Source organism: Trachypithecus francoisi, unplaced genomic scaffold (assembly GCF_009764315.1).
Source record: "Trachypithecus francoisi isolate TF-2019V2 unplaced genomic scaffold, Tfra_2.0 Lachesis_group5, whole genome shotgun sequence".
NCBI classification, from domain to species: Eukaryota; Metazoa; Chordata; class Mammalia; order Primates; family Cercopithecidae; genus Trachypithecus; species Trachypithecus francoisi.
The window spans coordinates 143341756-143369274 of record NW_022681470.1 but is presented as its reverse complement, the minus strand read 5'-3'; the positions used below and the strand labels follow the sequence as shown (position 1 = coordinate 143369274).

The 27519-nt window shown below is 49.1% G+C and overlaps 1 protein-coding gene across 1 annotated transcript; it reads right to left on the bottom strand.

Annotated features, from left to right (window-relative positions):
* Nucleotides 1–828: 828 nt before the first annotated feature.
* Nucleotides 829–27295, bottom strand: ACER1 (alkaline ceramidase 1). The gene is made up of 6 exons (XM_033197398.1): nt 26934–27295; nt 6496–6610; nt 6260–6401; nt 3268–3405; nt 2138–2275; nt 829–1566 (listed from the first exon to the last, which is right to left on the bottom strand). The coding sequence occupies exons 1-6, from the start codon at nt 27024–27026 to the stop codon at nt 1398–1400; spliced, it is 795 nt and encodes a 264-aa protein (XP_033053289.1). The 5' UTR covers nt 27027–27295; the 3' UTR covers nt 829–1397.
* Nucleotides 27296–27519: the final 224 nt, after the last annotated feature.

The following is a 27519-nucleotide window of genomic DNA, read 5'->3' as shown; positions in this document are numbered from 1 at the left end:
GGATGAATTAAAGGATGGGTGGATGATAAGTGGATAGATGGATAAATTAATGGGTAGATGAATTAAAGGGTGGGGGGATGGATGAATGAATAAATCAATGGTAGATGAATGAATGAATGAATGGATGGATGGATGGATGAATAAATTATGGGGCAGATGAATTAAAGATGAGTGGGTGGGTAGATGTTTGTCAAACTCTATGCTAAGCACTTTACACACATTCATTTGTTTTAACCACACAAAAACTCCCATAAGACAAGGAATATTATGTCTATTTTACAGACAATGTCCTTGAGCTTCCAAGGAAGGAAAAATCACTTTCCCAAGATTGTACAACTAGAAAATGGTGGAGCAGGAATTCTAACTTAGGTCTACCTGACTTGAAGCCCCATGCTCTTAACAATCATGAAAACCACCCTTCCCCACCACCCCCTCACTGCTCTAAAGACTATCCTCACTCATCTCTCATGTCCACATGCCCCCAAAGCACACAGATTGCCCAGTCTGGGACTCTGCTTTCCTCAGCTGTGAACCTGAGGACCTCACAAGTCCATGGGAGGAGGTGGGTGGGTCTGCGTGCAACGTCTCCACATGTATGTGTGGATGTAGAATGAGGTGCCTGGAAGTCGTGTTCATTCTCTGGGGTGCCCCCCAAGAACCAGGGACATTGCCGTGGTCAAAGACAGATGAGAGAGTTAGTAGTGACCACCGATATTTAGAAGCTAATATTTATTTATTTGTTATTTTTTGAGATGGAGTCTCGCTCTTGTCACCCAGGCTGGAGTGCAGTGGCGTAATCTCAGCTCACTGCAACCTCCGCCTCGCGGATTTAAGCGATTCTCCTGCCTCAGCCTCCCAAGTAGCTGGGATTACAGACGTGCACCACCATGCCCAGGTAATTTTTGTATTTTTAGTAGAGATGGGGTTTTGCCACGTTGGTCAGGCTGGTCTTGAACTTCTGACCTCAGGTGATCCACCCTCCTCAGCCTCCCAAAGTGCTGGGATTACAGGCATGAGCCACCGCGCCCAGCCTGGAAGCTAATATTTAGATACCACATCCTTCAGTCACCCCAGTACCTGGTGACTCAGCCCCACCAGCTCATGTGACAATGGTCACTGGGGGCTGTGGACACAGAGGAGGAAATGAAAGAGGGTGTGGGGGGTCATGGAGGGGAGATGCACGAGACAGTCCCCCACAGTCACCAGGCTGCTGCTCAGAGATGTCACAAAGTCCATCCTCGGCCTCAAGGCAGGGCAGCGCAGGACAAGGAGGACACGGAAGGGGAAACAGAGGAAGAAATCATGAGTGTCCCTCTGGCGTAAGTCCTGACCGGGGCTCTCTTCTCAAGACACAGGCAAGTTGAAGAGTGGTTGGATAGTCAAGAGGCTGGCAGGTCTCAGCAGTTCTTGTCATCACCCCGGATTTCCACATAGGGCAGCCCCACGGGCCAACTGTCCCGAGGCCAGTAGCGGACTTTGAGGGTTTCTCCTGGCATCTCATAGTTGGCATCCACCAAGGCCATGGTGACCATGCCGTAAGGGAAGGTGATGCTGATGAGCACGTGCCTGTGGAGTGCAGAGCGAAGGTGGCGACGGCATAAGATGCCCATAGCCTCACACTGGCTCTCTTTTTATTTCTCATGGATTTTTTTTTTTTTTTTTTTTTTGAGGCAAAGTCTCACTCTGGCTCCCAGGCTGGAGTGCAGTGGCATGATCTCTGCTCACTGCAAGCACCACCTCCCAGGTTCACGCCATTCTCCTGCCTCAGCCTCCGGAGTAGCTGGGACTACAGGTGCGCCTCACCACACCCGGTTAATTTTTGTATTTTTAGTAGAGACGGGGTTTCACCACATTGGTCAGGCTGGTCTCGAACTCCTGACCTCATGCCCGCCTCTGCCTCCCAAAGTGCTGGGATTACAGGCGTGAGCCACCACGCCCGGCCTCTCATGGATCTTGACCATCCAAAAGGACCTTCTGGGTCTGGCCCTCTGAATACAGCCTTCCCCTGCCACCAGGTCCCAGTATCTGGCTCTCCTCTCTCTGCTCCTCGACCCCCACCCCCAGGCTCCTACTCCGAGCTATGGCATCTAAGATTCTCTGACTCTGAGCCCCTCACAGCCTCAGAGCATGTGCTTACCAGATGCTGTGCAGATAGAAGAAATGAATCCTCTGCCAGAAGCTGCAAAGCAGACGGTCACTGATCCAGCTGGTCAGAGCAACAGCCCATAAAACCACGGAGACCTCAATCAGGTGCCGAAGCTCCTTATTGCTGGTCCTAAAGAGGGGAGAGCGGGACCAGGGGCTGGCTCAGAGAGCAGCACCTGAGGGGGCTGATGGGAAATTCTTCCTTCCACAGTGATGAGGCTCAGAAGCTGAGAGAAGGGCAAGAGCAGAAATTGAGGGTGCGAGCAGATGGGGCCCAATCTCGTGCTTAGAACTAACACTGAGCATTGCCAGCACACCAGGTGCAATTTCAAATGTCCTTCAAACCAGGCACAGCAGCTCATGCCTGTAATCCCAGCACTTTGGGAGACTGAGGTTGAGGGGATCGCTTGAGCCCTGGAATTTAAAACCACCCTGGGCAAAATAGCAAGACCCCTAAAAATACAAAAATTAGCCAGGCAGAGTGGCATGCACCTGTAATCCCAGCTGCTCGGGAGGCTGAGGCAGGATAATTTCTTGAACCTGGGAGGCGGAGGTTGCAGTGAACTGAGATTGCAACACTGCACTCCAGCTTGGAAGACAGAACAAGACTCTATCTCAAAAAATAAATAAATATAAATAAATAAATAAAGATAATGTAGGGTGGATGCAGTGACTCATTCCTGTAATCCCAGCACTTTGGGAGGCTGAGGTGGGTGGATCGCTTGAGCCCAGGAGCTCAAGACCAGCTTGGGCAACATGACAAAATCCTGTTTCTACAAAAAATAAATAAATAAATATAAAAGTTATCCTGGTGTGATGGCATACGCCTCTAGTCCCAGCTACTTAGGAGGCTGGAGTGGGAGGATTGCTTGAGCCCAGGAGGTAGAGGTTGCAGTGAGCCAAGATCACACCCCTGCACTCAAGCCTGGGCGACGGAGCGAGGCTCCGTCTCAAGAAAAAAAAAAAAAGACAATCTCTGCAGTCAGTCAAGTTCAAATCCTGGCCCTGCCACTTGTTAGTGGATGATCTTGGGGAAGTGACGTCCCCTCCATGAGTCTGGAGTCAGGGGTGCTAGGAGGGGGATGGCAGCCCCCCGCCCAGGTACCTGCAGTGTTCACTCACTTCCTGTACTCCTGGCACACGATGTAGACAATGTGCAGGGCAATGCTGTTGAGGACGTAGGCGTTGACCGTGGGCCGCAGGAAGGACAGGAGGGTGCTGACCATGGTGGTGATGAAGACCAGGCGGATGAACTGGGACCTGGGGAGGAAGGGTCTCAGCTGTAGGTGGGAAGGAACGTCGTGGGGTTGTAGGCAAGGTCACTTGGAGATCTCGTGGCCCAGGTGGGTGAGGAAAGGAAAGGATTCTGGGGAGCCCAAATAGGTTCAGAAAAGGGTCCTAGCCAGGCAGGGCACAGTGGCTCATGTCTGTAATCCCAGCACTTTGGGAGGCTGAGGTGGGCGGATCACCTGAGGTTAGGAGTTCGAGACCAGCCTGGCCAACATGGTGAAACCCCATTTCTATTAAAAATACAAAATTTAGCCAGGTGTGGTGGCGGACACCTGTAATCCCAGCTACTCAGGAGGCTGAGACACAAGAGTCACTCGAACTCAGGAGGCAGAGGTTTCAGTGGGCCAAGATCGTGCCACGGCACTCCAGCCTGGGTGACAGAGGGAGATTCTGTCTCAAAAACAACAACAAAAAAAGGGTCCTAGCCAGGCACGGTGGCTCATGACTGTAATCCCAGCACTTTTGGAGGCTGAGGCAGGAGGATCGCTTGAGCTCAGGAGTTCGAGACCAGCCTGGGCAACATAACAAAACTCTGTCTCTACCAAAAATACAAAAAAATTAGCTGGGTGCGGCAGCGTGTGCCTGTAATCTCGGCTACTAAAGAGGCTGAGGCAGGGATCACTTGAGCCTGGGAATTGGAGGTTGCAGTGAGCTAAGAGTGTGCCACTGCCCTCCAGCCTGGGAGACAGAGCGAGATCTCATCTCAAAAAAAGAAAGAAAGAAAAAGAAAGAAAAGAAAAGAAAACAGGAAGAAGAAGAAGAAGAAGGAAGAGGAAGAGGAAGAAAAAGAAGAGGAAGAAGAAGAGAAAGAGGAAGAGGAAGAAGAAGAAGGAGGAGAAGAAGAAGGTCCTGAGGCTCCCAGGTGTACTCAGCAGAAAGTCTCAGGGAGCCCCAGCAGCATCTAAAGGGGGATCCCAGGGAGGATTGAGTAGGATGAGAAGAGGGTCCCAGGGGGCCCAGGAGAGTGTCATGGTTTCCAGGGCCCAAGTGAGGTCAGGCAAGGAGTTCACGGGAGCCCAGGTGGGCTGAGAGGAGGGATCCCTGCGTCCGGGTGAATTTAAGAGATGTCAGACAGCTCTCCAGAACCCAGTAGGGATTAAGGAAACATGACAGGGGTCCCAAAGGAAGATCGGGTGGGCTGGGGGGTCCTGGAGGGCTCAGTTGAGTTAAGCTGGGCTAGAAGAGAATTTCACATGCCTGTAATCCCAGCACTTTGGGAGGCCAAGGCAGGTGGATTACTTGAGGTCAGGAGTTTGAGACCAGTCTGGCCAACATCGTGAAACCATCTCTACTAAAAATACAAAAATTAGCCTGGCACCTGTAATTCCAGCTACTCGGGAGACCAAAGTAGAAGAATCGCTTGAACCCTGATGGCAGAGTCTGCAGTGAGCCGAGATTGCACCACTGCACTCTGACATGGGTAACAGAGTGAAACTCTGTCTCAAAAAGGAAGAAGAAAAAGAAGGAGAAAGAGAAGGAGAAGGAGAAGAGGGAGGAGGAGGAGGAAAGAAGGAAGAAGAAAAAGAAGAAAGAGGAGAAGAAGAAGAAGGAGGAGGAGGAAAGAAGGAAGAAGAAAGAAGAAAGAAGAAAAAGAAGGAGGAGGAGGAGAAGAAGAAGGAGGAGGAGGAGCAGGAGGAGGAAACAAGGAAGAAGAAGAAAGAAGAAGGAAGAGAAAAAGGAGGAGGAGAAGAAGAAAGAGAAGGAGTAGGAGCGGAGGGGGAGGGGGAGGAGGAGAAGAAGAAGGAGGAGGAGAAGGAGGGGAGGGGAGAGGGAGGAGGAGGAGGAAGAAGCAGGAGGAGGAGGAAGGAAGAAGAAAAAGAAGGAGGAGGAGAAGAAGAAGGAGGAGGAGAAGAAGGAGGAGGAGGAGAAGGAGGGGAGGAGGAAGGGGAGAAGAAGAAGAAGGAGGAGAAGAGGGGGGGGAGGAGGAGGAGAAGAAGAAGAAAAAGAAGAAAAGAAGAAGAAGAGGAGGAGGAAGAAGGAGGAGGAGGGGGAAGGGGGAGAGGGAGGAGGAGGGGGAGAAGAAGAAGAAGAGGAAGAAGAAGAAGAAGGAGGAGGAGGGGGAGGGAGGAAGCAGAAGGAGTAGGAAGGAATAAGAAGAAGGAAGAAGAAGAAGAAGAAGGAGGAGGAGGAGGAGAGAACAAGGAGAAGGAGAAGGAGGGGGAGGGGGAGGAGGAGGAGGGAGGAGGAAGAAGAAGAAGAGAAAAAGAAAAAAAAAGAAGAGGAGGAGGGGAAGAAGGAGGAGGAGGAGGAAGAGGAGAAGGAGGGGGGGGGGAGGAGGAGAAGAAGAAGGAGGAGGAGAAGGAGGGGGATGGGGAGGAGGAGAAGAAGGAGGAGAAGAAGGACGGGGAGGGGGAGGAGGAGGAGGAGAAGAAGAAGAGGAGGAGGATGAGGATTTCACAGAGGTCAAGTGTGGGTGTGGGGATCAATTAGATCAAGAGGGGGACCCAGGGGGTCGAAGAAGATCAGAGGAAAGATGCCAGGGGTCCAGGTGAGAGGCTCAGAGAGCAGTCCCTTGGGGCCAGATAAGTGTAGACATGAGGTCCTGGAACTCCTGTTGGATGCAACAGAGTCTGAAGAAAGTTCCAGGTTGTACAGGTAGGATCAGGGGAGGGATTCCAAAAAACCAAGTAAGCTCAGGGGTGGGGTCTCCAAAAGTCCACATGAGTCAGGCAGGGTCAGGAGAGAACCCGAAGTGGTCAGGGGAGGAATTCCAAGGGCCCCAAAAGGGGTCAAGGGTGGGGACCCAGGGGACTCAGGTGAGCTCAAGTAGAGTCAACTGAAGACTCAGACCCCACCCAGTCCAGATGGCCAGCCCCTGACCCACCTGTTGCCCTCCAGGAAGGAGGGGAAGTAGCAGCGGGGCATCCATATGCTATAGCCACTGCCCAGGAGCCACAGGATGGCGATCTCGTCCAGCAGCTGGCCCAGGAAGCTGAGCGTCATGTGGAAGTACATGGAGAACAGACCTGCAGCGGCAAAGGCAGGCGGTCAGTGGGGTCTGCCACCTCCTGCACCCCCACTGCCTCCCGACTATCACAGACCTGAACCACACCTCCCTACCTATGATCATGAAGAGGACCCAGAAAACGTAGATGTAGCGGGAGCGCTTCTGGGCATAGGGGTACATCAGGAGTATCATCAGTGGCCCGAAGATGAGGAAGGGGATATTGGTGAACTGGAGCAGAGACAGTCATAGGGAGGAGCTTGTCAGATAGAGGAGGCGGAGGAGGCTGCCCTCTGTCCAGACCCTCAGTCACCAGCCAGTCGGTTACCTGCTGCATTTCAGGCAATTCATCAACCCAGGATTTGTCAATCACTCACCTGTCACCTTTCAGCCGACGTTTTTTTTTTTTTTTTTTTTTTTTTTTTTTTAGATGGAGTCTTGCTCTGTTACTCAGGCTGGAATGCAGTGGTGCCATCTCGGCTCACTGCAACCTCCACCTCCCAGGTTCAAGCGATTCTCCTGTCTCAGACTCCTGAGTAGCTGGGATTACAGGAGGCACACGCCATCACGCCCGGCTAATTTTTTATATTTTTGGTAGAAACAGGGTTTCACCATGTTGGCCGGGCTGCTCTTGAACTCCTGACCTCAGATGATCCACCTGCCTTGGCCTTCGCAAAGCGTTGGGATTACAGGTGTGAGCCACTGCACCTGGCCACTTTTCAGCTGATCTTGACAATCAGCTGGTCGTCCACAGATCAATTTCTCAATCCGTTATTAGTTCGTTCATTCATTCAATGAGTGTGGCAAAGACTATCCACTAAACTTCCATATATATTCTCCTTCTTCTCTTTTACTTTTTCTATTTATTTATTTTACAGGCAGGGTCTTGCTCTCTGCTGCCAGGCTGGAGTGCAGTGGTGCGATCACAGCTCATTGCAGCCTCAATCAGCTGAGCTCAAAGGATCCTCCTGTCTCAGCCTCCAGAGTAGCTGGGACTACAGATGCCCGCCACCCCACCTGGCTAATTTTCTTTTATTTTTTGTAGAGAAGGGGTCTCACTATGTCACCCAGGCTGGTTGCAAGCTCCCAGCCTCAAGCGATCCTCCTACCACAGCCTGAAGTGTTGAGATTACAGGTATGAACCACTGCACCCAGCCCCTTTTCCTGTAGAAATAGTATCTCCCAAGTTTAAGCTGGGCACACAGCTTACCCAATGAAAGACTACATTTCCCAGCCTTCACTGCAGCTCACTGTGGCCTTGTGACCTGCTCTGGCCAATGAGGTAAGAATATAAATGATATCTACTACTTCCAGGTCAGTCCTTTCAAAAACCACTTAAGGAGGCTGGGCGCGGTGGCTCAAGTCTGTAATCCCAGCACTTTGCGAGGCTGAGACGGGCGGATCATGAGGTCAGGAGATCAAGACCATCCTGGCTAACACCGTGAAACCCCATCTCTACTAAAAAATACAAAAAAAACTAGCTGGGCGTGGTGGCGGGCGCCTGTAGTCCCAGCTACTCTGGAGGCTGAGGCAGGAGAATGGCATGAACCCGGGAGGCGGAGCTTGCAGTGAGCTGAGATCCGGCCACTGCACTCCAGTCTGGGAGACAGAGCGAGACGGTCTCAAAAAAAAAAAAAAAAAAAAACCACTTAAGGAAAGCTTACCCCCTTTCCTCTTCTGTGGACCGAAATGTGGACAGGGGAGTCATGAGTTGACCTTGCCCTTGCAGACAAGGAAAGATGATGCAGTACCCTTTTGACAAACAGCATGAAGCAGAAATGATACTGTGTGACTTCTGAGGTTAGGTCATAAAAGGAACTGTGGCTTCCACCTTTCTCCATCTCATAGGACAAGACGTCAGGACCCTAGGCCACCATGCAAGAAGACTGGCTACCCTTGAAGCCACCATGCTAGAGAAACCATGTGTAGAGACCACACTGAGATGGAGGGAGATGCCAGAGGAGGGCCAGTGGTTCAGTTCTTCCCCATACAGTCATCAGACACATGAGTGAATGAAACTTCAGGTGATGGCTGGATGTGGTGGCTCATGCCTGTAATCCCAGCACTTTGGGAGGTTGAGGCAGGTAGATCACCTGAGGTCAGGAGTTCGAGGCCAGCCCAACGACACAGTGAAATGCTACAAAACAGTATGTGAATATATATATATATATATATATATATAATATGTGAATATATATTTCACAATAATGTTAAACAATACAAAAATTGGCCAGGTGCAGTGGATCACACCTGTAATCCCAGCACTTTGGGAGGCTGAGGCAGGCAGATCACTTGAGGTCAGGAGTTTGAGACCAGCCCGGGCAACATGGTGAAATCCCATCTCTACTAAAATACAAAAAATTAGCTGGGTGTGGTGGTGGATGCATGTAATCCCAGCTACTTGGGAGGCTGAGGTGGGAGAATTGCTTGAACTCAGGAAGCAGAAGTTGTAGTGAGCTGAGATCGCACCATTGCACTCCAGCCTGTGCAACAGACTGAGACTCCATCTCAAAAAAAAAAAGTCACAAGAACATTTGCACTAAAATTAAATGGCTCAGGACCCTGACGTCCTGACGCCAGACTTTGACTCCCCACAAAGTCTCTCCCTGATATGTCTGAGCCACAGCAAGTCTCTCACACAACAAATACTTATATAATATGGTGGAAATGTAATTGGACCTCTATGGAAAACAATATGCAGAATTTTTGGGTTTTTTTTTTTTTTTTTTTTTTGAGACAGAGTCTCCCTCTGTCACCCAACTGGAGTCCAATGGCGCGATCTCAGCTCACTGCAAGCTCCGCCTCCTGGGTTCACGCCATTCTCCTGCCTCAGCCTCCCGAATACCTGGGACTATAGGTGCCCGCCACCATACCCGGCTAATTTTTCTGTATTTTTAGTAGAGACGGGGTTTCACCGTGTTAGCCAGGATGGTCTCCTGACCTCGTGATCCGCCCGCCTCAGCCTCCCAAAGTGCTGGGATTACAGGCATGAGCCACCGCGCCCAGCCCCAGTTATTATTCCTTTAGAGCAACACAAACTGAACTAAGACAGACATGGAAAGAAAACCAAGCGATTGATATGAAATGGACAACGTCAGTAAATAGATTACTACTACAATTCTGGACTGCAAGCCCTTCTTGTCAGTGGTCCAAGAACAGATGGGACAGGGCCATGCCAGCATCTCCATGGGCCTCTTCTCAGTCTGTGACCCTAGCTCAGTTACCTCCATTTGTGCTGATGCACACATACTCCCAAATAAACCCAATGTTTCCTCTGCCTCCAGCCAAATACCAGCCCTCAGATATCAACGCATGCCTGAAGATACTGACCCAACCACTTTCCCAGATTCAAAAGCATCCATTAAAACATGTCTGGGCCTTCCATAAATAAACTCTAAACTCTTAAACTTGCCTTATAAATTCCTTCCATAACTCATCTCCAACTTTTTCTGTTGTTGTTTTGTTTTTTGTTTGTTTTGTTTTTGTGTGTTTTTTTTTGAGACAGTCTTGCTCTGTCACCAAGGCTGGAGTCCAGTGGTGCAATCTCAGCTCACTGTAACCTCCACCTTCCGGGTTCAAGCAGTTCTCCTGCCTCAGCCTCCCGAGTAGCAGGGATTACAGGCGCTCGCCACCATGTGTGGTTAATTTTTGTATTTTTAGTAGAGGTGGGGTTTCACCATATTGCCCAGGCTGGTCTCGAACTCCTGAACAAAGCAGATCCACTCACTTCAGCCTCTAAAAATCTCCATTTAAAAAGTTTTCAGGCCGGGCGCGGTGGCTCAACCCTGTAATCCCAGCACTTTGGGAGGCCAAGACGGGCGGATCATGAGGTCAGGAGATCGAGACCATCCTGGCGAACACGGTGAAACCCCGTCTCTACTAAAAAATACAAAAACTAGCCGGGCGAGGTGGCGGGCGCCTGTAGTCCCAGCTACTCCGGAGGCTGAGGCAGGAGAATGGCGTAAACCCGGGAGGCGGAGCTTGCAGTGAGCTGAGATCCAGCCACTGCACCCCAGCCTGGGCGACAGAGAGAGACTCCGTCTCAAAAAAAAAAAAAAGTTTTCAAACTGGGCAGGGTGGCTCACACCTGTAATCCCAGCACTTTGGGAGGCTGAGGTGGGCCTATCACCTGAGGTCGGGATTTCGAGACCAGCGTGGTCAACATGGAGAAACCCTGTCTCTACTAAAAATACACAATTAGCTGGGTGTGGTGGCACATGCCTGTAATCCCAGCTACTTGGGAGGCTGAGGCAGGAGAAATGCTTGAACCTGGGAGGCAGAAGTTGCAGTGAGCTGAGATCACACGATTACATTCCAGCCTATGTGACACAGTGAGACGCTGTACCCCAAAAAATAAATAAAAAATAAACAATAGGCCAGGCACGGTGGCTCACACCTGTAATTCCAGCACTTTGGGAGGCTGAGGTGGGTGGATCAGGAGGTCAAGAGATCGAGACCATCTTGGCCAACATGGTGAAACCCCGTCTCTATTAAAAATACAAAAAAAGGCCGGGCGCCGTAGCTCAAGCTTGTAATCGCAGCACTTTGGGAGGCCAAGACGGGCGGATCACGAGGTCAGAAGATCGAGACCATCCTGGCTAACACGGTGAAACCCCGTCTCTACTAAAAAATACAAAAAACTAGCTGGGCGAGGTGGCGGGCGCCTGTAGTCCAGGTACTCGGGAGGCTGAGGCAGGAGAATGGTGTAAACCCAGGAGGCAGAGCTCGCAGTGAGCTGAGATCCGGCCACTGCACTCCAGCCCAGGAGACAGAGCGAGACTCCGTCTCAAAAAAGAAAAGAAAAAAAAATACAAAAAAAAAAAATTTTTTTTTAATAATAATAAAAAAAAAAATTAGCTGGCTGTGGTGGCGGGCGCCTGTAGTCCCAGAGTAGTCCCAGCTACTCGGGAGGCTGAGGCAGGAGAATGGCGTGAACCCGGGAGGCGGAGCTTGCAGTGAGCTGAGATCCAGCCACTGCACCCCAGCCTGGGCGACAGAGGAGACTCCGTCTCAAAAAAAAAAAAAAGTTTTCAAACTGGGCAGGGTGGCTCACACCTGTAATCCCAGCACTTTGGGAGGCTGAGGTGGGCCTATCACCTGAGGTCGGGATTTCGAGACCAGCGTGGTCAACATGGAGAAACCCTGTCTCTACTAAAAAATACACAATTAGCTGGGTGTGGTGGCACATGCCTGTATCCCAGCTACTTGGGAGGCTGAGGCAGGAGAAATGCTTGAACCTGGGAGGCAGAAGTTGCAGTGAGCTGAGATCACACGATTACATTCCAGCCTATGTGACACAGTGAGACGCTGTACCCCAAAAAATAAATAAAAAATAAACAATAGGCCAGGCACGGTGGCTCACACCTGTAATTCCAGCACTTTGGGAGGCTGAGGTGGGTGGATCAGGAGGTCAAGAGATCGAGACCATCTTGGCCAACATGGTGAAACCCCGTCTCTATTAAAAATACAAAAAAAGGCCGGGCGCCGTAGCTCAAGCTTGTAATCGCAGCACTTTGGGAGGCCAAGACGGGCGGATCACGAGGTCAGAAGATCGAGACCATCCTGGCTAACACGGTGAAACCCCGTCTCTACTAAAAAATACAAAAAACTAGCTGGGCGAGGTGGCGGGCGCCTGTAGTCCCAGGTACTCGGGAGGCTGAGGCAGGAGAATGGTGTAAACCCAGGAGGCAGAGCTCGCAGTGAGCTGAGATCCGGCCACTGCACTCCAGCCCAGGAGACAGAGCGAGACTCCGTCTCAAAAAAAGAAAAGAAAAAAAAATACAAAAAAAAAAAATTTTTTTTTAAATAATAATAAAAAAAAAATTAGCTGGCTGTGGTGGCGGGCGCCTGTAGTCCCAGAGTAGTCCCAGCTACTCGGGAGGCTGAGGCAGGAGAATGGCGTGAACCCGGGAGGCGGAGCTTGCAGGGAGCCGAGATCGCGCCACTGCACTTCAGCCTGGGCGACAGAGGGAGACTCCGTCTCAAAATAAATAAATAAATAATTTTTTAAAAAAAACATGTTCATGCCTCCTGTAAATAAAATCTAAACTTCTTTTTTTTTTTTTTTTTTGAGCCGAAGTCTCACTCTGTCGCCCAGGCTGCAGTGCAGTGGCGCGATCTCGGCTCCCTGCAAGCTCCGCCTCCCGGGTTCACGCTATTCTCTTACCTCAGCCTCCCGAGTAGCTGGGACTACAGCCGCCCGCCACCACGCCCAGCTAATTTTTTGTACTTTTGTTTTGTTTTGTTGAGATGGAGTCTCGCTCTGTCGCCCAGGCTGCAGTGCAGTGGCGCGATCTCGGCTCCCTGCAAGCTCCGCCTCCCAGGCTCACGCCATTCTCCTGCCTCAGCCTCCCAGGTAGCTGGGACTACAGGCGTCCCCTCTACCGCGCCTGGCTAATTTTTTGTATTTTTAGTAGAGACGGGGTTTCACTGTGGTCTCGATCTCCTGACCTCGTGATCCGCCCGCCTCGGCCTCCCAAAGTGCTGGGATTACAGGCCTGAGCCACTGCGCCCGGCCAAAATCTAAATTTTTTTTTTTTTTACTGTTAGTTTTTTATTACAGCAATTTTTTATTATAAAGCATTACATATTCTCTTTTGTATTCTGAAGCGTATTTATAGTAGCTACTTTGAAATTCTTTTTTTTTTTCTTTTTTTTTATTATTAAGTTCTAGGGTACATGTGCGTAACGTGCAGGTTTGTTACACATGTATACTTATGCCATGTTGGTGTGCTGCACCCATCAACTCGTCAGCACCCATCAATTCATCATTTATATCATGTATAACTCCCCAATGCAATCCCTCCCTCCTCCCCCCTCCCCATGATAGGCCCCAGTGTGTGATGTTCCCCTTCCCGAGTCCAAGTGATCTCATTGTTCAGTTCCCACCTATGAGTGAGAACATGCGGTGTTTGGTTTTCTCTTCTTGTGATAGTTTGCTAAGAATGATGGTTTCCAGCTGCATCCATGTCCCTACAAAGGACACAAACTCATCCTTTTTTATGGCTGCATAGTATTCCATGGTGTATATATGCCACATTTTCTTAATCCAGTCTGGCACAGATGGACATTTGGGTTGATTCCAAGTCTTTGCTATTGTGAATAGTGCCACAATAAACATACGTGTGCATGTGTCTTTGTAGTAGAGTAATTTACAATCCTTTGGGTATATACCCAGTAGTGGGATGGCTGGGTCATATGGTACATCTAGTTCTAGATCCTTGAGGAATTGCCATACTCTTTTCCATAATGGTTGAACTAGTTTACAATCCCACCAACAGTGTAAAAGTGTTCCTATTTCTCACATCCTCTCCAACACCTGTTGTTTCCTGACTTCTTAATGATTGCCATTCTAACTGGTGTGAGATGGTATCTCATTGTGGTTTTGATTTGCATTTCTCTGATGGCGAGTGATGATGAGCATTTTTTCATGTGTCTGTTGGCCGTATGGATGTCTTCTTTTGAGAAATGTCTGTTCATATCCTTTGCCCACTTTTTGATGGGGTTGTTTGTTTTTTTCTTGTATATTTGTTTGAGTTCTTTGTAGATTCTGGATATTAGCCCTTTGTCAGATGAGTAGGTTGCAAAAATTTTCTCCCATTCTGTAGGTTGCCTGTTCACTCTGATGGTAGTTTCTTTTGCTGTGCAAAAGCTCTTTAGTTAATTAGATCCCATTTGTCAATTTTGGCTTTTGCTGCCGTTGCTTTTGGTGTTTTAGACATGAAGTCCTTGCCCATGCCTATGTCCTGAATGGTACTACCTAGATTTTCTTCTAGGGTTTTTATGGTATTAGGTCTAACATTTAAGTCTCTAATCCATCTTGAATTAATCTTCGTATAAGGGGTAAGGAAAGGATCCAGTTTCAGCTTTCTACTTATGGCTAGCCAATTTTCCCAGCACCATTTATTAAATAGTGAATCCTTTCCCCATTTCTTGTTTCTCTCAGGTTTGTCAAAGATCAGATGGCTGTAGATGTGTGGTATTATTTCTGAGGACTCTAATATCATACTGAATGGACTCTAATATCATACTGAATGGGCAAAAACTGGAAAAATTCCCTTTAAAAACTGGCACAAGACAGGGATGCCCTCTCTCACCACTCCTATTCAACATAGTGTTGGAAGTTCTGGCTAGGGCAATCAGGCAAGAGAAAGAAATCAAGGGTATCCAGTTAGGAAAAGAAGAAGTCAAATTGTCCCTGTTTGCAGATGACATGATTGTATATTTAGAAAACCCCATCATCTCAGCCCAAAATCTCCTTAAGCTGATAAGCAACTTCAGCAAAGTCTCAGGATACAAAATTAATGTGCAAAAATCACAAGCATTCTTATACACCAGTAACAGACAAGCAGAGAGCCAAATCAGGAATGAACTTCCATTCACAATTGCTTCAAAGAGAATAAAATACCTAGGAATCCAGCTTACAAGGGATGTAAAGGACCTCTTCAAGGAGAACTACAAACCACTGCTCAGTGAAATCAAAGAGGACACAAACAAATGGAAGAACATACCATGCTCATGGATAGGAAGAATCAATATCGTGAAAATGGCCATACTGCCCAAGGTTATTTATAGATTCAATGCCATCCCCATCAAGCTACCAATGAGTTCTTCACAGAATTGGAAAAAACTGCTTTAAAGTTCATATGGAACCAAAAAAGAGCCCGCATTTCCAAGACAATCCTAAGTCAAAAGGACAAAGCTGGAGGCGTCACGCTACCTGACTTCAAACTATACTACAAGGCTACAGTAACCAAAACAGCATGGTACTGGTACCACAACAGAAATATAGACCAATGGAACAGAACAGAGTCCTCAAAATCTAAACTCTTAAATATGCCATATAAAATTATTCCTAACTCATCTCTCCCTGACTCGAAAAAGAAAAAGAAAAAAAAGGCCGGGCGCGGTGGCTCAAGCCTGTAATCCCAGCACTTTGGGAGGCCGAGACGGGCGGATCACGAGGTCAGGAGATCGAGACCATCCTGGCTAACACGGTGAAACCCCGTCTCTACTAAAAGCTACAAAAAACTAGCCGGGCGAGGTGGCAGGCGCCTGTAGTCCCAGCTACCCAGGAGGCTTAGGCAGGAGAATGGCATGAACCCGGGAGGCAGAGCTTGCAGTGAGCTGAGATCCGGCCACAGCACTCCAGCCTGGGTGACAGAGTGAGACTTCGTCTCAAAAAAAAAAAAAAAAAAAAAAAACAAAGGTGGAAAGACTAGATGGGTGGTGGTGATGAAGAGGGCGTTCCCCTGCTGCCTGACCCTGTGACTAATACCTTTTGGTTTCTCTTTGCTTGTGTCAGTAAAAGCAGAGTACATCATCAATGGTACCTTGCAGGCTGATGTGGGGCATGCACAAGACAAGGCATTGCCCGGGATGTGATATGAGCTCAAAAAATAGCTGGGGTTGCTGCTGTTGTTATTGTTGAGGGAGAAAAAAATAATAACAGGCCTGTTACGGGTATCATGATTCCAAGTTTAGGGGCCAGCAGAGTCCAGCCAGGGATTATCAACAGTGCTGCCAAGCGCTCAGAAGGAGGACAGAGCTGTGGGTGGAGAAACTGACTAAAGGAGGGCCCCGACTGGCTCCGGAGTCTCTGAAAACATCAGAAACGGCCCGGATGCCAGGGTCTCCCTCCCTGTCCTCTGGGGCTCAGCTCCCACATTCCCTGCTTCTCACCCCACCCAGGCCCTGCCAGGCAGGGGAGACACCTGTCTGGGATCCCATCCGAAGCCAGCCCAGTCCTGAACTCTGGACACAAGTAAGCTGGACCTTCTGGGTCCCAGCTCCGGCAGGTGACATCACCTCCCTTCATTCATTCATTCATTCGTTCGTTCGTTCAAGCATCCCTTGAGTACCTACTATGTGCTCAAGGACCATACCAGTGTCTGAAAACAAAGTCCCTGCGTTCTCGGGGTGTATACAGTCAGGACAGCAGGACACCTCCTGTGCCTGGTTTTCCGGCTCCTATTTCCAGAGGCTGCTATGAGGATTATAGAGTTAAGTGCCACGGGACCAGGGAGCTCTGTGTGTTTTGCCCCCTCCCCACCCTGTATCTAGAACAGTGTCTGGCACACAGTAGGTGGTCAATACATTTTTGTAGAAAAGAATGCACGTAAATAATACAAACGGGGCCAGACGCAGTGGCTCATGCCTGTAATCCCAGCACTTCGGGAGGCTGAGATGGGCAAATCACTTGAGGTCAGGAGTTCAAGACCAGCCTGACGGACATGGAGAAACCCTGTCTTTACTAAAAATACAAAAATTAGCCAGGTGTGGTGGTGGACGCCTGTAGTCCCAGCTACTCAAGGGGCTGAAGCAGGAGAATGGCTTGAACGTGGGGGCTGCGGTGAGCCGAGATCGCACCACTGCACTCCAGCTCCCGTGACAGAGCGAGACTCTGTTCCAAAAAAAAAAAAAGGAAAGAAAGAAAATTTGTTGAATACATCTCCAACATATCCTCATTCTTTGTTCTCATTGCCAAAGCTCAAACTCCCTCCCACCACCCACACCTGGCCTCTGTCACCAGTTGAGGACAGCCACCTGAGTTCGTTCCAAATGTGCCTGCTCATGTTGGAGGGATGAAGCATGCACCGGCCATAGCACAATACTTAATTGCATGAATTAAAATGCACATATCTCGCTCTGTCGCCTAGGCTGGAGTGCAGTGGCATGATCTCGGCTCACCCATCACAACCTCTGCCTCCCGGGTTCAAGCAATTCTCCTGCCTCAGCCTTCTGAGTAGCTGGGATACAGGTGTATGCCACCACACCTGGCTAATTTTTGTATTTTTAGTAGAGATGGGGTCTTGCTATATTGGCCAGGCTGGTCTCAAACTCCTGATCTCAGGTGATCCGCCTGCCTCAGCCTCCCAAAGCGCTGGGATTACAAGTGTGAGCCGCTGCACCATCCAAAATGCACACAATTAATTCCTAATCACCCAGTAATTAAGTGGTCTCACCGCACTGTAGTTAAGGGAGAGACTCTTAGGACCAGGCTCTTGGAGAAGCTGTAACTTTTGCACAATTGTAATTTGCATACTGTGTGGCCCTGGGAAATAAATATACTCTCTCTGAGCCTTCATTTCCCCATCTGAAAAATGGGGAGCATAATTGTACTTACTTCATAGGATTTTATGAGGATTACAGTCGGTGCTAATTATTCAATGAAGTGAATAAATACGTAATAAAATTAATGAATGTTACTTTCACATCTCTGAGTGCTGTATTCACTTGTAATAATAATAGCTACAATGTATTCAGTGCTTAGGATGTGCCAAGAGCTGTGGGCTGTGGGTTGTTTTTTTTTTTAAACATCCCTATTTTTAAAATCTAGACATAAATCACATACTATAAAATTCGCTCTTTTAAACTATGCAATTCAGTGGGTTTTAGTATATGCATAAGGCGTGCAACCATCACACTAGCTAATTCCAGAACATTTTCTTTTTCTTTTTTTTTTTTTTGAGACCAAGTCTGGCTCTGTCACCCAGGCGGGAGTGCAGTGGTGTGATCTTGGCTCACTGCAGCCTCCGCCTCTTGGGTTCAAGTGATTCTCCTGCCTCAGCCACCTCAGTAGTTGGGACTACAGGTGCCCATCACCATGCTTGTTGGTTTGTTTGTATTTTTAATAGAGATGGGGGGTTTTGCCATGTTGGCAAGACTGGTCTTGAACTCCTGTGCTCAAGTGATCCACTTGCCTCAGCCTCCCAAAGTGTTGGGATTACAGGTGTGAGCCACCATGCTCAGCGTTTTTTTGTTTTTTTGGTTTTTTTTCTTAGAGACAGAGTCTTACTCTGTCATCCAGGCTGGAGTGCAGTGGCGCGATCTCCACTGACTGCAAGCTCCACCTCCTGGGTTCACCTGCCGTTCTCCTGCCTCAGGGACCACAGGCGCCTGCCACCATGCCCGGCTAATTTTTGTATTTTTAGTAGAGATGGGTTTCACTGTGTTAGCCAGGATGGTCTCGATCTCCTGACCTCGTGATCCGCCCGCCTCGGCCTCCCAAAGTGCTGGGATTACAGGCATAAGCCACCGTGCCCAGCCTTTTTTTTTTTTTTTTTTTTAATTAAATTTTTTGCAGTGATGGAGTCTCCCTATATTGCCCAGGCTGGTCTTAAACTCCTGAGCTCAAGTGATCCTCCTGCGTCAGCCTCCCAAAGTACTGGGGTTACACGTGTGAGCCACCACACTTGGCCCCCAGAGCATTGTTAATGTTCTTTCCCCATTCAGCAAGCAGAGGCATCATGCCCCTTCCCTCTGACACCCCCTTCCTCTGCCTTAAGCTGACCATGTGGCTGAAGAAATCTGTTTCTAATTCTGCGTCTCTTACAACCTGGGGACACTGAGCCTGCCAGGAATCCCAGGATCATCCAGCAGCGGTGGGTTTATAGCATTTTGGTTGAATAAATGAATGTGTCCATCAGTGAACACAGGATACATTTCCAACATTCAAACTAAGCGTGCAAACCATTACATCTTCATCTCTCCCCACATTGTAGCTACAGGAACATACTTTCTCCTTTCTCCATCTGACCAGTTCCTGTTTGACTTCCAGAACCGAGTGCATCTTTCCCCGCCTCTCCTGCTATCCTTCCCCAAACTCCTAGCCCACATGACAAACTTCTATTCATCTTTCAAAACCCAACCCTACATGTCCTTTTCTATGAAGTCTCCAAACACCTGGGGTGAGTCTTTGGGTGTTTCCTGCTTCTGTAACCCTGACCATGAGTGGCTGGGCTCTTCATTCTTGCAAACAGAGCAGCAAGAAAGCAGGTCGGGTGCAGTGGCTCATGCCTATAATGCCAGCGCTTTGGGAGGCTGAGGCAGGCAGATCACCTGAGGTCAGGAGTTTGAGAGCAACCTGGGCAACCTGGTGAAACTCCGTCTCTGCTAAAAATACAAAAATTAGCTGAGGATGGTGGTGCATGCTTGTAATCCCAGCTGCTCGGGAGGCTGAGGCAGGAGAATTGCTTGAACCTGGTAGGTGGAGGTTGCAGTGAGCCAAGATTGTGCCACTGCACTCCAGCCTGGGTGACAGAGAGAGACTTTGTCTCAAAAAGAAAAAAAAAAGAAAGAAAGTAAAGAAAAGACAAAAAACAGGCATGGTGGCTCATGCCTGTAATCCCATCACTTTGGGAGTCCGAGGCAGGCGGATCACGAGGTCAGGAAATCGAGAACATCCTGGCTCACACGGTGAAACTCCATCTCTACTAAAAATACAAAAAATTAGCTGGACGTAGTGGCGGGCATCTGTAGTCCCAGCTACTCGGCAGGCTGAAGCAGGAGAATGGCGTGAACCCAGGAGGCGGAGCTTGCAGTGAGCTGAGATCCGGCCATTGCACTCCAGCCCGGGCGACAGAGTGAGACTCCGTCTCAAAAAAAATAAAAAATAAAAAATAAAAAATAAATAAATAAATAAACACTCTTTGGCCTGTGGGCAAAGTTCAGCCCACTACCTTGTATCGTGTGTCCCACAAGCTAAGAATCATGTTTACATTTTCAAATGATTGAAAAATCAAAAGATTATTTTGTGACATGAAAATTATGTGAAATGCACATTTCAGTGTCAATCAAAAAAAAGTTAGCCAGGCGCGGTGGCTGGTACCTATAATCCCAGCACTTTGGGAGGCCGAGGTGGGTGGATCACGAGGTCAGGAGTTCGAGACCAGCCTGGTCAACATGGTGAAACCCCGTCTCTACTAAAAATACAAAAAATAGCCGGGCATGGTGGTGGGCGCCTGTAATTCCATCTACTCGGAAGGTTGAGGCAGCAGAATCGCTTGAACCTGGGAGGCGGAGGTTGTGGTGAGCTGAGATCACACCACTGTTCTTCAGCTTGGGCAACAGAGCAAGACTCCATCTCAAAAAAAAAAATTATTGTCATACAGCCACACCCATTTATTATCACACAGTCACACCCATTTATCATACAGCCACACCAATTATTGTCATACAGCCACACCCATTTATTTATCTATTATCTATGGCTGGTTTTCAGCTACAGTGGCATAGTTGTGTAGTTGAGACAGAGTCTGGATGGCCCACAAAGCCAAAAATGTTGACTGCGTGCGGTGGCTCATGGCTGTAATCCAGCACTTTGGGAGGCCAAGAAGGGTGGATCACCTGAGGTCAAGAGTTCAAGACCAGCCTGAGCAACATGGTGAAACCCTGTCTCTACTAAAAATACAAAAGTTAGCCAGGCGTGGTGTCAGGTGCCTGTAGTTCCAGCTACTCGGGAGGCTGAGACAGGAAAATTGCTTGAACCAGGAGGCGGAGCTTGCAGTGAGCTGAGATCCGGCCATTGCACTCCAGCCCGGGCGACAGAGTGAGACTCCGTCTCAAAAAAAAAAAAAAAAAAAAAAATAAAAAATAAATAAATAAATAAACACTCTTTGGCCTGTGGGCAAAGTTCAGCCCACTACCTTGTATCGTGTGTCCCACAAGCTAAGAATCATGTTTACATTTTCAAATGATTGAAAAATCAAAAGATTATTTTGTGACATGAAAATTATGTGAAATGCACATTTCAGTGTCAATCAAAAAAAAGTTAGCCAGGCGCGGTGGCTGGTACCTATAATCCCAGCACTTGGGAGGCCGAGGTGGGTGGATCACGAGGTCAGGAGTTCGAGACCAGCCTGGTCAACATGGTGAAACCCCGTCTCTACTAAAAATACAAAAAATAGCCGGGCATGGTGGTGGGCGCCTGTAATTCCATCTACTCGGAAGGTGAGGCAGCAGAATCGCTTGAACTGGGAGGCGGAGGTTGTGGTGAGCTGAGATCACACCACTGTTCTTCAGCTTGGGCAACAGAGCAAGACTCCATCTCAAAAAAAAAAATTATTGTCATACAGCCACACCCATTTATTATCACACAGTCACACCCATTTATCATACAGCCACACCAATTATTGTCATACAGCCACACCCATTTATTTATCTATTATCTATGGCTGGTTTTCAGCTACAGTGGCATAGTTGTGTAGTTGAGACAGAGTCTGGATGGCCACAAAGCCAAAAATGTTGACTGCGTGCGGTGGCTCATGGCTGTAATCCAGCACTTTGGGAGGCCAAGAAGGGTGGATCACTGAGGTCAAGAGTTCAAGACCAGCCTGAGCAACATGGTGAAACCCTGTCTCTACTAAAAATACAAAAGTTAGCCAGGCGTGGTGTCAGGTGCCTGTAGTTCCAGCTACTCGGGAGGCTGAGACAGGAAAATTGCTTGAACCAGGGAGGCGGAGGTTGCAATGAACCAAGATAGAGATTGTGCCACTGCACTCCAGCCTGGGCAACAGAGTGAGACTCTGTCTCAAAAAAAAAAAAAAAAAGCCAAAAATATTTACTAGCTAGCCCTGTACAGAAAAGGTTGGCACTGGGTGCAGTGGCTCATGTCTGTAATCCTATCACTTTGGGAAATGAAGGCACAAGGATTACTTGAGCCCAGCCTGGGCAGCATAGCAAGACCCCATCTCTATACAAAACAAATTTTTTTAGACAGGGTCTCACTCCGTCACACAGGCTGCAGTGCAGTGGCACCATTGCCACTCACTGTCACCTCCACCTCCCGAGTTCAAGCAATTCTCCTGCCTCAGTCTTCCGAGTAGCTGGGACTACGGATGCATGCCACCATGCCTGGTTAATTTTTTTTTTTTTTTTTTTTTATAGAGATGGGGTTTCATCATGTTGTGCAGGCTGGTCTTGAACTCTTGAGCTCAAGTGATTGACCCACCTCGGCCTTCCAAAGTGCTGGGATTACATGTGTGAGCCACTGTGCCCAGCACCCATCTGTATAAAAATTTTAAAACTAGCTGTGTTTGGTGGCATGCACCTGTGGTTCCAGCTACTTTGAAGGCTGAGGCAGGAGGATCACTTCAGCCCAGGAGGTCAAGGCTGCAGTCAGCTATGATGGCACCACTGCATTCCAGGCTGGGCAATAGAGTGAGACAGTGTCTCTAAAAACAGTAAAATAAAAATAAAATAAAATAAACATGAAAAGAAAAATTTTGCCACTCACCCCACCCTTTTGAACTGTATGATTTATTAGCTATAGGTTTGGGATACTCAGAAGTGTTTTGGAGGAGAAGGTCTTGGGAAAGCCCTTTCTCACGTAACTCTGATTCTATTCCTCATCCCCTGACCTGTTTGGATAGAGGCTTTTTGATAGAATAGAATAGAATAGAATAGAATAGAATAGAATAGAATAGAATAGATCCAGGTGTGTTTGTACCAGGGAAAGGTAAGTCTCGTTTTGTGCAACTTTTGTTTCTGTATGATATACATCTGGAAAGGCAGGTATGGGATGATGATGATGTAAAATCTCTTTCCTAATCCTGCAGCTTTACCAGGCAGCTACAGGTGGCTCAATTTATTTTATTTGCAGACAGGCTACAGGAGAATCCAGTGGAGGACAATTTTGCATGCAGTAAGAACACACAGCTATACTCGGGCTCAGCAAACACCTGAATCAACCCTTTCTAGGTGCCTTTTATTTTTTAGAGACAAGATCTCACTCTGTTGCCCAGGCTGGAATACGGTGATGCAATAACAATGTACTGCAACTTCAAACTCCTGGACTCAAGTAATCCTCCTGCCTCAGCCTACCAGATAGTTTTTATTTTTATTTTATTTTTAATTTTTTAATTTGTAATTTTTGGCTGGGTGCAGTGGCTCACGTCTCTAATCCCAGCACTTTGGGAGGCCGAGGCGGGTGGATCACGAGGTCAGGAGATTGAGACCATCCTGGATAACACGGTGAAACCCCGTCTCTACTAAAAGCACAAAACAATTAGCTGGGCGTGGTGGCGGGCGCCTGTAGTCCCAGCTACTTGGGAGGCTGTGGCAGGAGAATGGCGTGAACCCGGGAAGCAGAGCTTGCAGTGAGCTGAGATCAGGCCACTGCACTCCAGCCTGGGTGACTGAACAAGACTCCATCTCAAAAAAACAAAAACAAAAAAATTTTTTTTAATTTTTAATTTTTTGAGATGGAGTCTTGCTCTGTCACCCAGGCTGGAGTGTAATGTTGTGATCTCAGCTCACTGCAACCTCCACCTCCCAGATTCAAGTGATTCTCGTGCCTAAACCTCCCCAGTAGCAGGGATTATAGGCATGCGCCACCATACCCAGTTAATTTTTGTATTTTTAGTAGAGATGGGGTTTCACTATGTTGACCAGGCTGGTCTCAAACTCCTGACTTCAAGTGATCTACCCGCCTTGGCCTCTGAAAGTGCTGAGATTACAGGTGTGAGCCAGCGATGCCCAGCCCACAGCTAGTTTTAAAATTTTGTGTAGGGACTGGATCTTGCTATGTTGCCCAGGGTAGCCTTTTTTTTTTTTTGGCTCTGTCGCCCAGGCTGGAGTGCAGTGGCCAGATCTCAGCTCACTGCAAGCTCCGCCCCCGGGTTCACGCCATTCTCCTGCCTCAGCCTCCCGAGTAGCTGGGACCACAGGTGCTCGCCACCTCGCCCGGCTAGTTTTTTGTATTTTTTTTAGTAGAGACAGGGTTTCACCTTGTTAGCCAGGATGGTCTCGATCTCCTGACTTTGTGATCTGCCCGTCTCGGCCTCCCAAAGTGCTGGGATTACAGGCGTGAGCCACCGCGCCCAGCCACCCAAGGTAGTCTTGAACTTCTGGCCTCAAGTGATCCTCCTGTCCTGACCTTCCAAAGTACTAGGATTAAAGGTGAGAGCCACCACACCCAGCCTCCCAGTGCCTTCTGCAAGGGCTCTCATCTGGAGGTGGGATGAACAGAGAACACTGCACCGCAGTGGATGCTGGGGACTCCAGAGAGAAGAGCTCTGAAGCCCTTACCCATCATCTCAGCCTCCGAGGACCAATCATTCAGCTCCCTCCCACGTTACAGGTAGAACTACTGAGGACCGGAAACCATATCTCTGGCCAAGGAAGAGAAAGAATCAGTGAGACCATGAGGATCCTGGAGTCTCATAATCCCATTTCCCAGATAGGGGAAACCCCAGGGTCAAAGATAACAGGATCAGAGCAACCTGAGCATCCTGAAACTGAGCCTCCGACCCTCCTCCCAAAAAAGTCTCCAGGACTCACCAAGTTTAAGTCCTGGCTCTAATAACCAGGGTGACCCTGAGCACAGCCTTCAAACTCCTTGAACACCTGTTTCATCACCTGGAAAATGGGAAGAAGTCTATATCATATAGATTGCGTCTAACTCCCAACGTCACTGTGCAGATTAAAGGAGGTGTTTCGTGTGAAATGTTTAGGGCCATGCCTGGTACACAGCAAGCACTCTTTTTTTTTTTCTTTTTTTTTGAGATGAAGTCTCGCTCTGTCATCAGGCTGGAGTGCAGTGACGCAATCTTGGCTCACTGCAAGCTCCGCCTCCCGCGTTCAAGTGATTCTCCTGCCTCAGCCTCCTGAGTAGCTGGGACTACAGGCATCCGGCACCACGCCTGGCTAATTTTTTGTATTTTTTAGTAGAGACGGGGTTCCACCATGTTGTCCAGGATGGTCTTAATCTCTTGACCTCATGATCCACTCCCCTCCCAAAGTGCTGGGATTACAGGTGTGAGCAATTGCACCCGGCCAGCAAGCACTCTTTTGCTCACCGAGCAGGGGCTATGTGTAGGGCATAGAACTAAGCTCTACGAGGCCAGGCGCGGTGGCTCATGCCTGTAATCCCAGCACTTTGGGAGGCTGAGGTGGGCGGATCACCTGAAGTCGGGAGCTCAAGACCAGCCTGGCCAACATGGCGAAACCCTGTCTCTACTAAAAATACAAAAATTAGCCAGGCGTGGTGGTGGACACCTGTAATCCCAGGCTGGAGTGCAGTGATGCAATCTTGACTCACTGCAAGCTCTGCCTCCTGGGTTCAAGTGATTCTCCTGCCTCAGCCTCCTGAGTAGCTGGGACTATAGGCACCTGCCACCATGCCCAGCTAATTTTTGTTTTTTTGTTTTTTTGTTTTTTTTTGAGGCGGAGTCTCACTCTGTCGCCCAGACTGGAGTGCACTGGCTGGATCTCAGCTCACTGCAAGCTCCGCCTCCCGGGTTCACGCCATTCTCCTGCCTCAGCCTCCCGAGTAGCTGGGACTACAGGCGCCCGCCACCTTGCCCGGCTAGTTTTTGTATTTTTAGTAGAGACGGGGTTTCACCGTGTTAGCCAGGATGGTCTCGATCTCCTGACCTCGTGATCCGCCCATCTCGGCCTCCCAAAGTGCTGGGATTACAGGCTTGAGCCACCGCACCCGGCCTAATTTTTGTATTTTTAGTAGAGACGGGATTTCACCATGTTGGCCGGGCTGGTCTCGAACTCCTGACCTCAGGTGATCAGCCTGCCTCAGCCTCCCAAAGTGCTGTGATTACAGGCATGAGCCACCGTGTCTGGCCTTTTCCTTTCTTTTTTTTTGAGACAGGGTCTCCCTCTGTCGCCCAGACTGGAGTGCAGCAGTAGGACCTCAGCTCACTGCAGCCTCCACTTCCTGGGTTCAAGAAATCCTCCCACCTCAGCCTCCCAAGTAGCTGGAACTATAAGCACGCACCACCACACCCAGCTAATTTTTAAAAACTTTTTGTAGAGACAGGGTCTTGCTAAGTTGCCCGGGCTGGTCTGGAACTCCTGGGCTCAAGCGATCCTCCTGGCTCTGCCTTCCAACCTGCTGGGGTTACAGGCATGAGCCATGGAGGTAGGCACATCCATGATTTTTCAGCACTTCCCGTGTGCTGTTTTAACAGGGAAAAAGACCACCCAGAATGCCCAGAACTGAGGGGTTTCCCAGGAAGCGGGACCTTTTTTTTTTTTTTTCTTTGTGAGACAGAGTCTCGCTCTTTCACCCAGGCTGGAGTGCAGTGGCACGATCTCAGCTCACTGCAACCTCTGCCTCCTGGGTTCAAGCGATTCTTGTGCCTTAGCCTCCTGAGCAGCTTGGACTACAGATGCCTGACACCGTACCCAGCTAATTTTTTATTTTAGTAGAGACAGGCTTTCACCACGTTGCCCAGGGTGATCTCAAACTCCTGAGCTCAGGCAATCCACCCACCTTAACCTCCCAAAGTGCAAGGATTACAGACGTGTGCCACCGCGCCCAGTCAAGAGGTGGAACTTTGTAAATACAGAAACCAGGATAGTCCCGGGCACACCGGGACAAGTGGGTCAGAGGGTACAGCTGCAAACAAGACAGACACAGTCACCTCTTCCAGGAAACCTTTCCTGATTGGCCCACTCCCTCTGGCTCAAGGGCGCCCTCTGCTTCCCCCTACCGCAGCTGCCTCTTTGCCCCCCAAGAAGACACCATCGCTCCCGGTTGCAAATGCCTGCAGTCACATTAGCGTTAGCGTAGGGAAGACAGAGACTGGCTCTTTTCCTGGCCACCGATGTGTCTCTAAAACCTACCACAGAGCCTGGCATCAAGTAAAGACGAGTAAATGAATGAATGAAAAGCTGGCACTCTTTGGCTAACAGATGAGAAAACTAGGGCTCAGACAGGGGAACCACTCCAGCAAGATTCCCCAGTAAGGATGTATGGGGAGGAACCGGGGATTCGAACCGGCTACTGGAGAACTCCTTCACACACCCGCGCACTCACCGTGTTGTAGAACTCAGCCACCAGCTCCGAGTACTGGAAGTTGCTCTCACACCAGTCCACCTCGGAGCTCTGATAGGCAAAGATGCTAGGCATCTTGTCTCAGTGGCCACCGCCAGCCGGCTGTGCCCGGCAGAGAGGAGAAGGCAAGTTTGGGAAGGCCGGGCCCTGGTGAGGCGGGGAGAGGACAGCCCGGTGCCCCGCGGCAGGCAGACTGAGAGGAAAAACTTGCTGGGCCACTCCCCAGTTGCACCAGGGCAGCCTGGCTGTGCAGTGACAGCAGCCCTGGGCATAAGCCATGGGGCTAGCACTGTCCAGGCAGGGCAGGGGGCAGGAGTACGCAGGGAAGAGGCCTGTAGCTGGGACTACAGGCGCCCACCACCTCGCCCAGCTAGTTTTTTTGTATTTTTTAGTAGAGACAGGGTTTCACCGTGTTAGCCAGGATGGTCTCGATCTCCTGACCTCGTGATCCGCCCGTCTCGGCCTCCCAAAGTGCTGGGATTACAGGCTTGAGCCACCGCGCCTGGCCTTATTTTTCTTTTTTAAGTGCTTCATGTTCAGTGTTATCTCATTTAATGTTCTTTTTTTT

Excerpts from the sequence above, each read along its gene's own strand:
- ACER1 (XM_033197398.1), bottom strand. The coding sequence starts at position 27,026 with ATGCCTAGCATCTTTGCCTATCAGAGCTCCGAGGTGGACTGGTGTGAG. Across the intron at positions 6,402-6,495 it reads GGTCCTCTTCATGATCATAG|GTCTGTTCTCCATGTACTTC; the intron begins GTAGGGAGGTGT and ends TTGCCGCTGCAG. Across the intron at positions 3,406-6,259 it reads TCCTTCCTGGAGGGCAACAG|GTCCCAGTTCATCCGCCTGG; the intron begins GTGGGTCAGGGG and ends CTTCCTCCCCAG.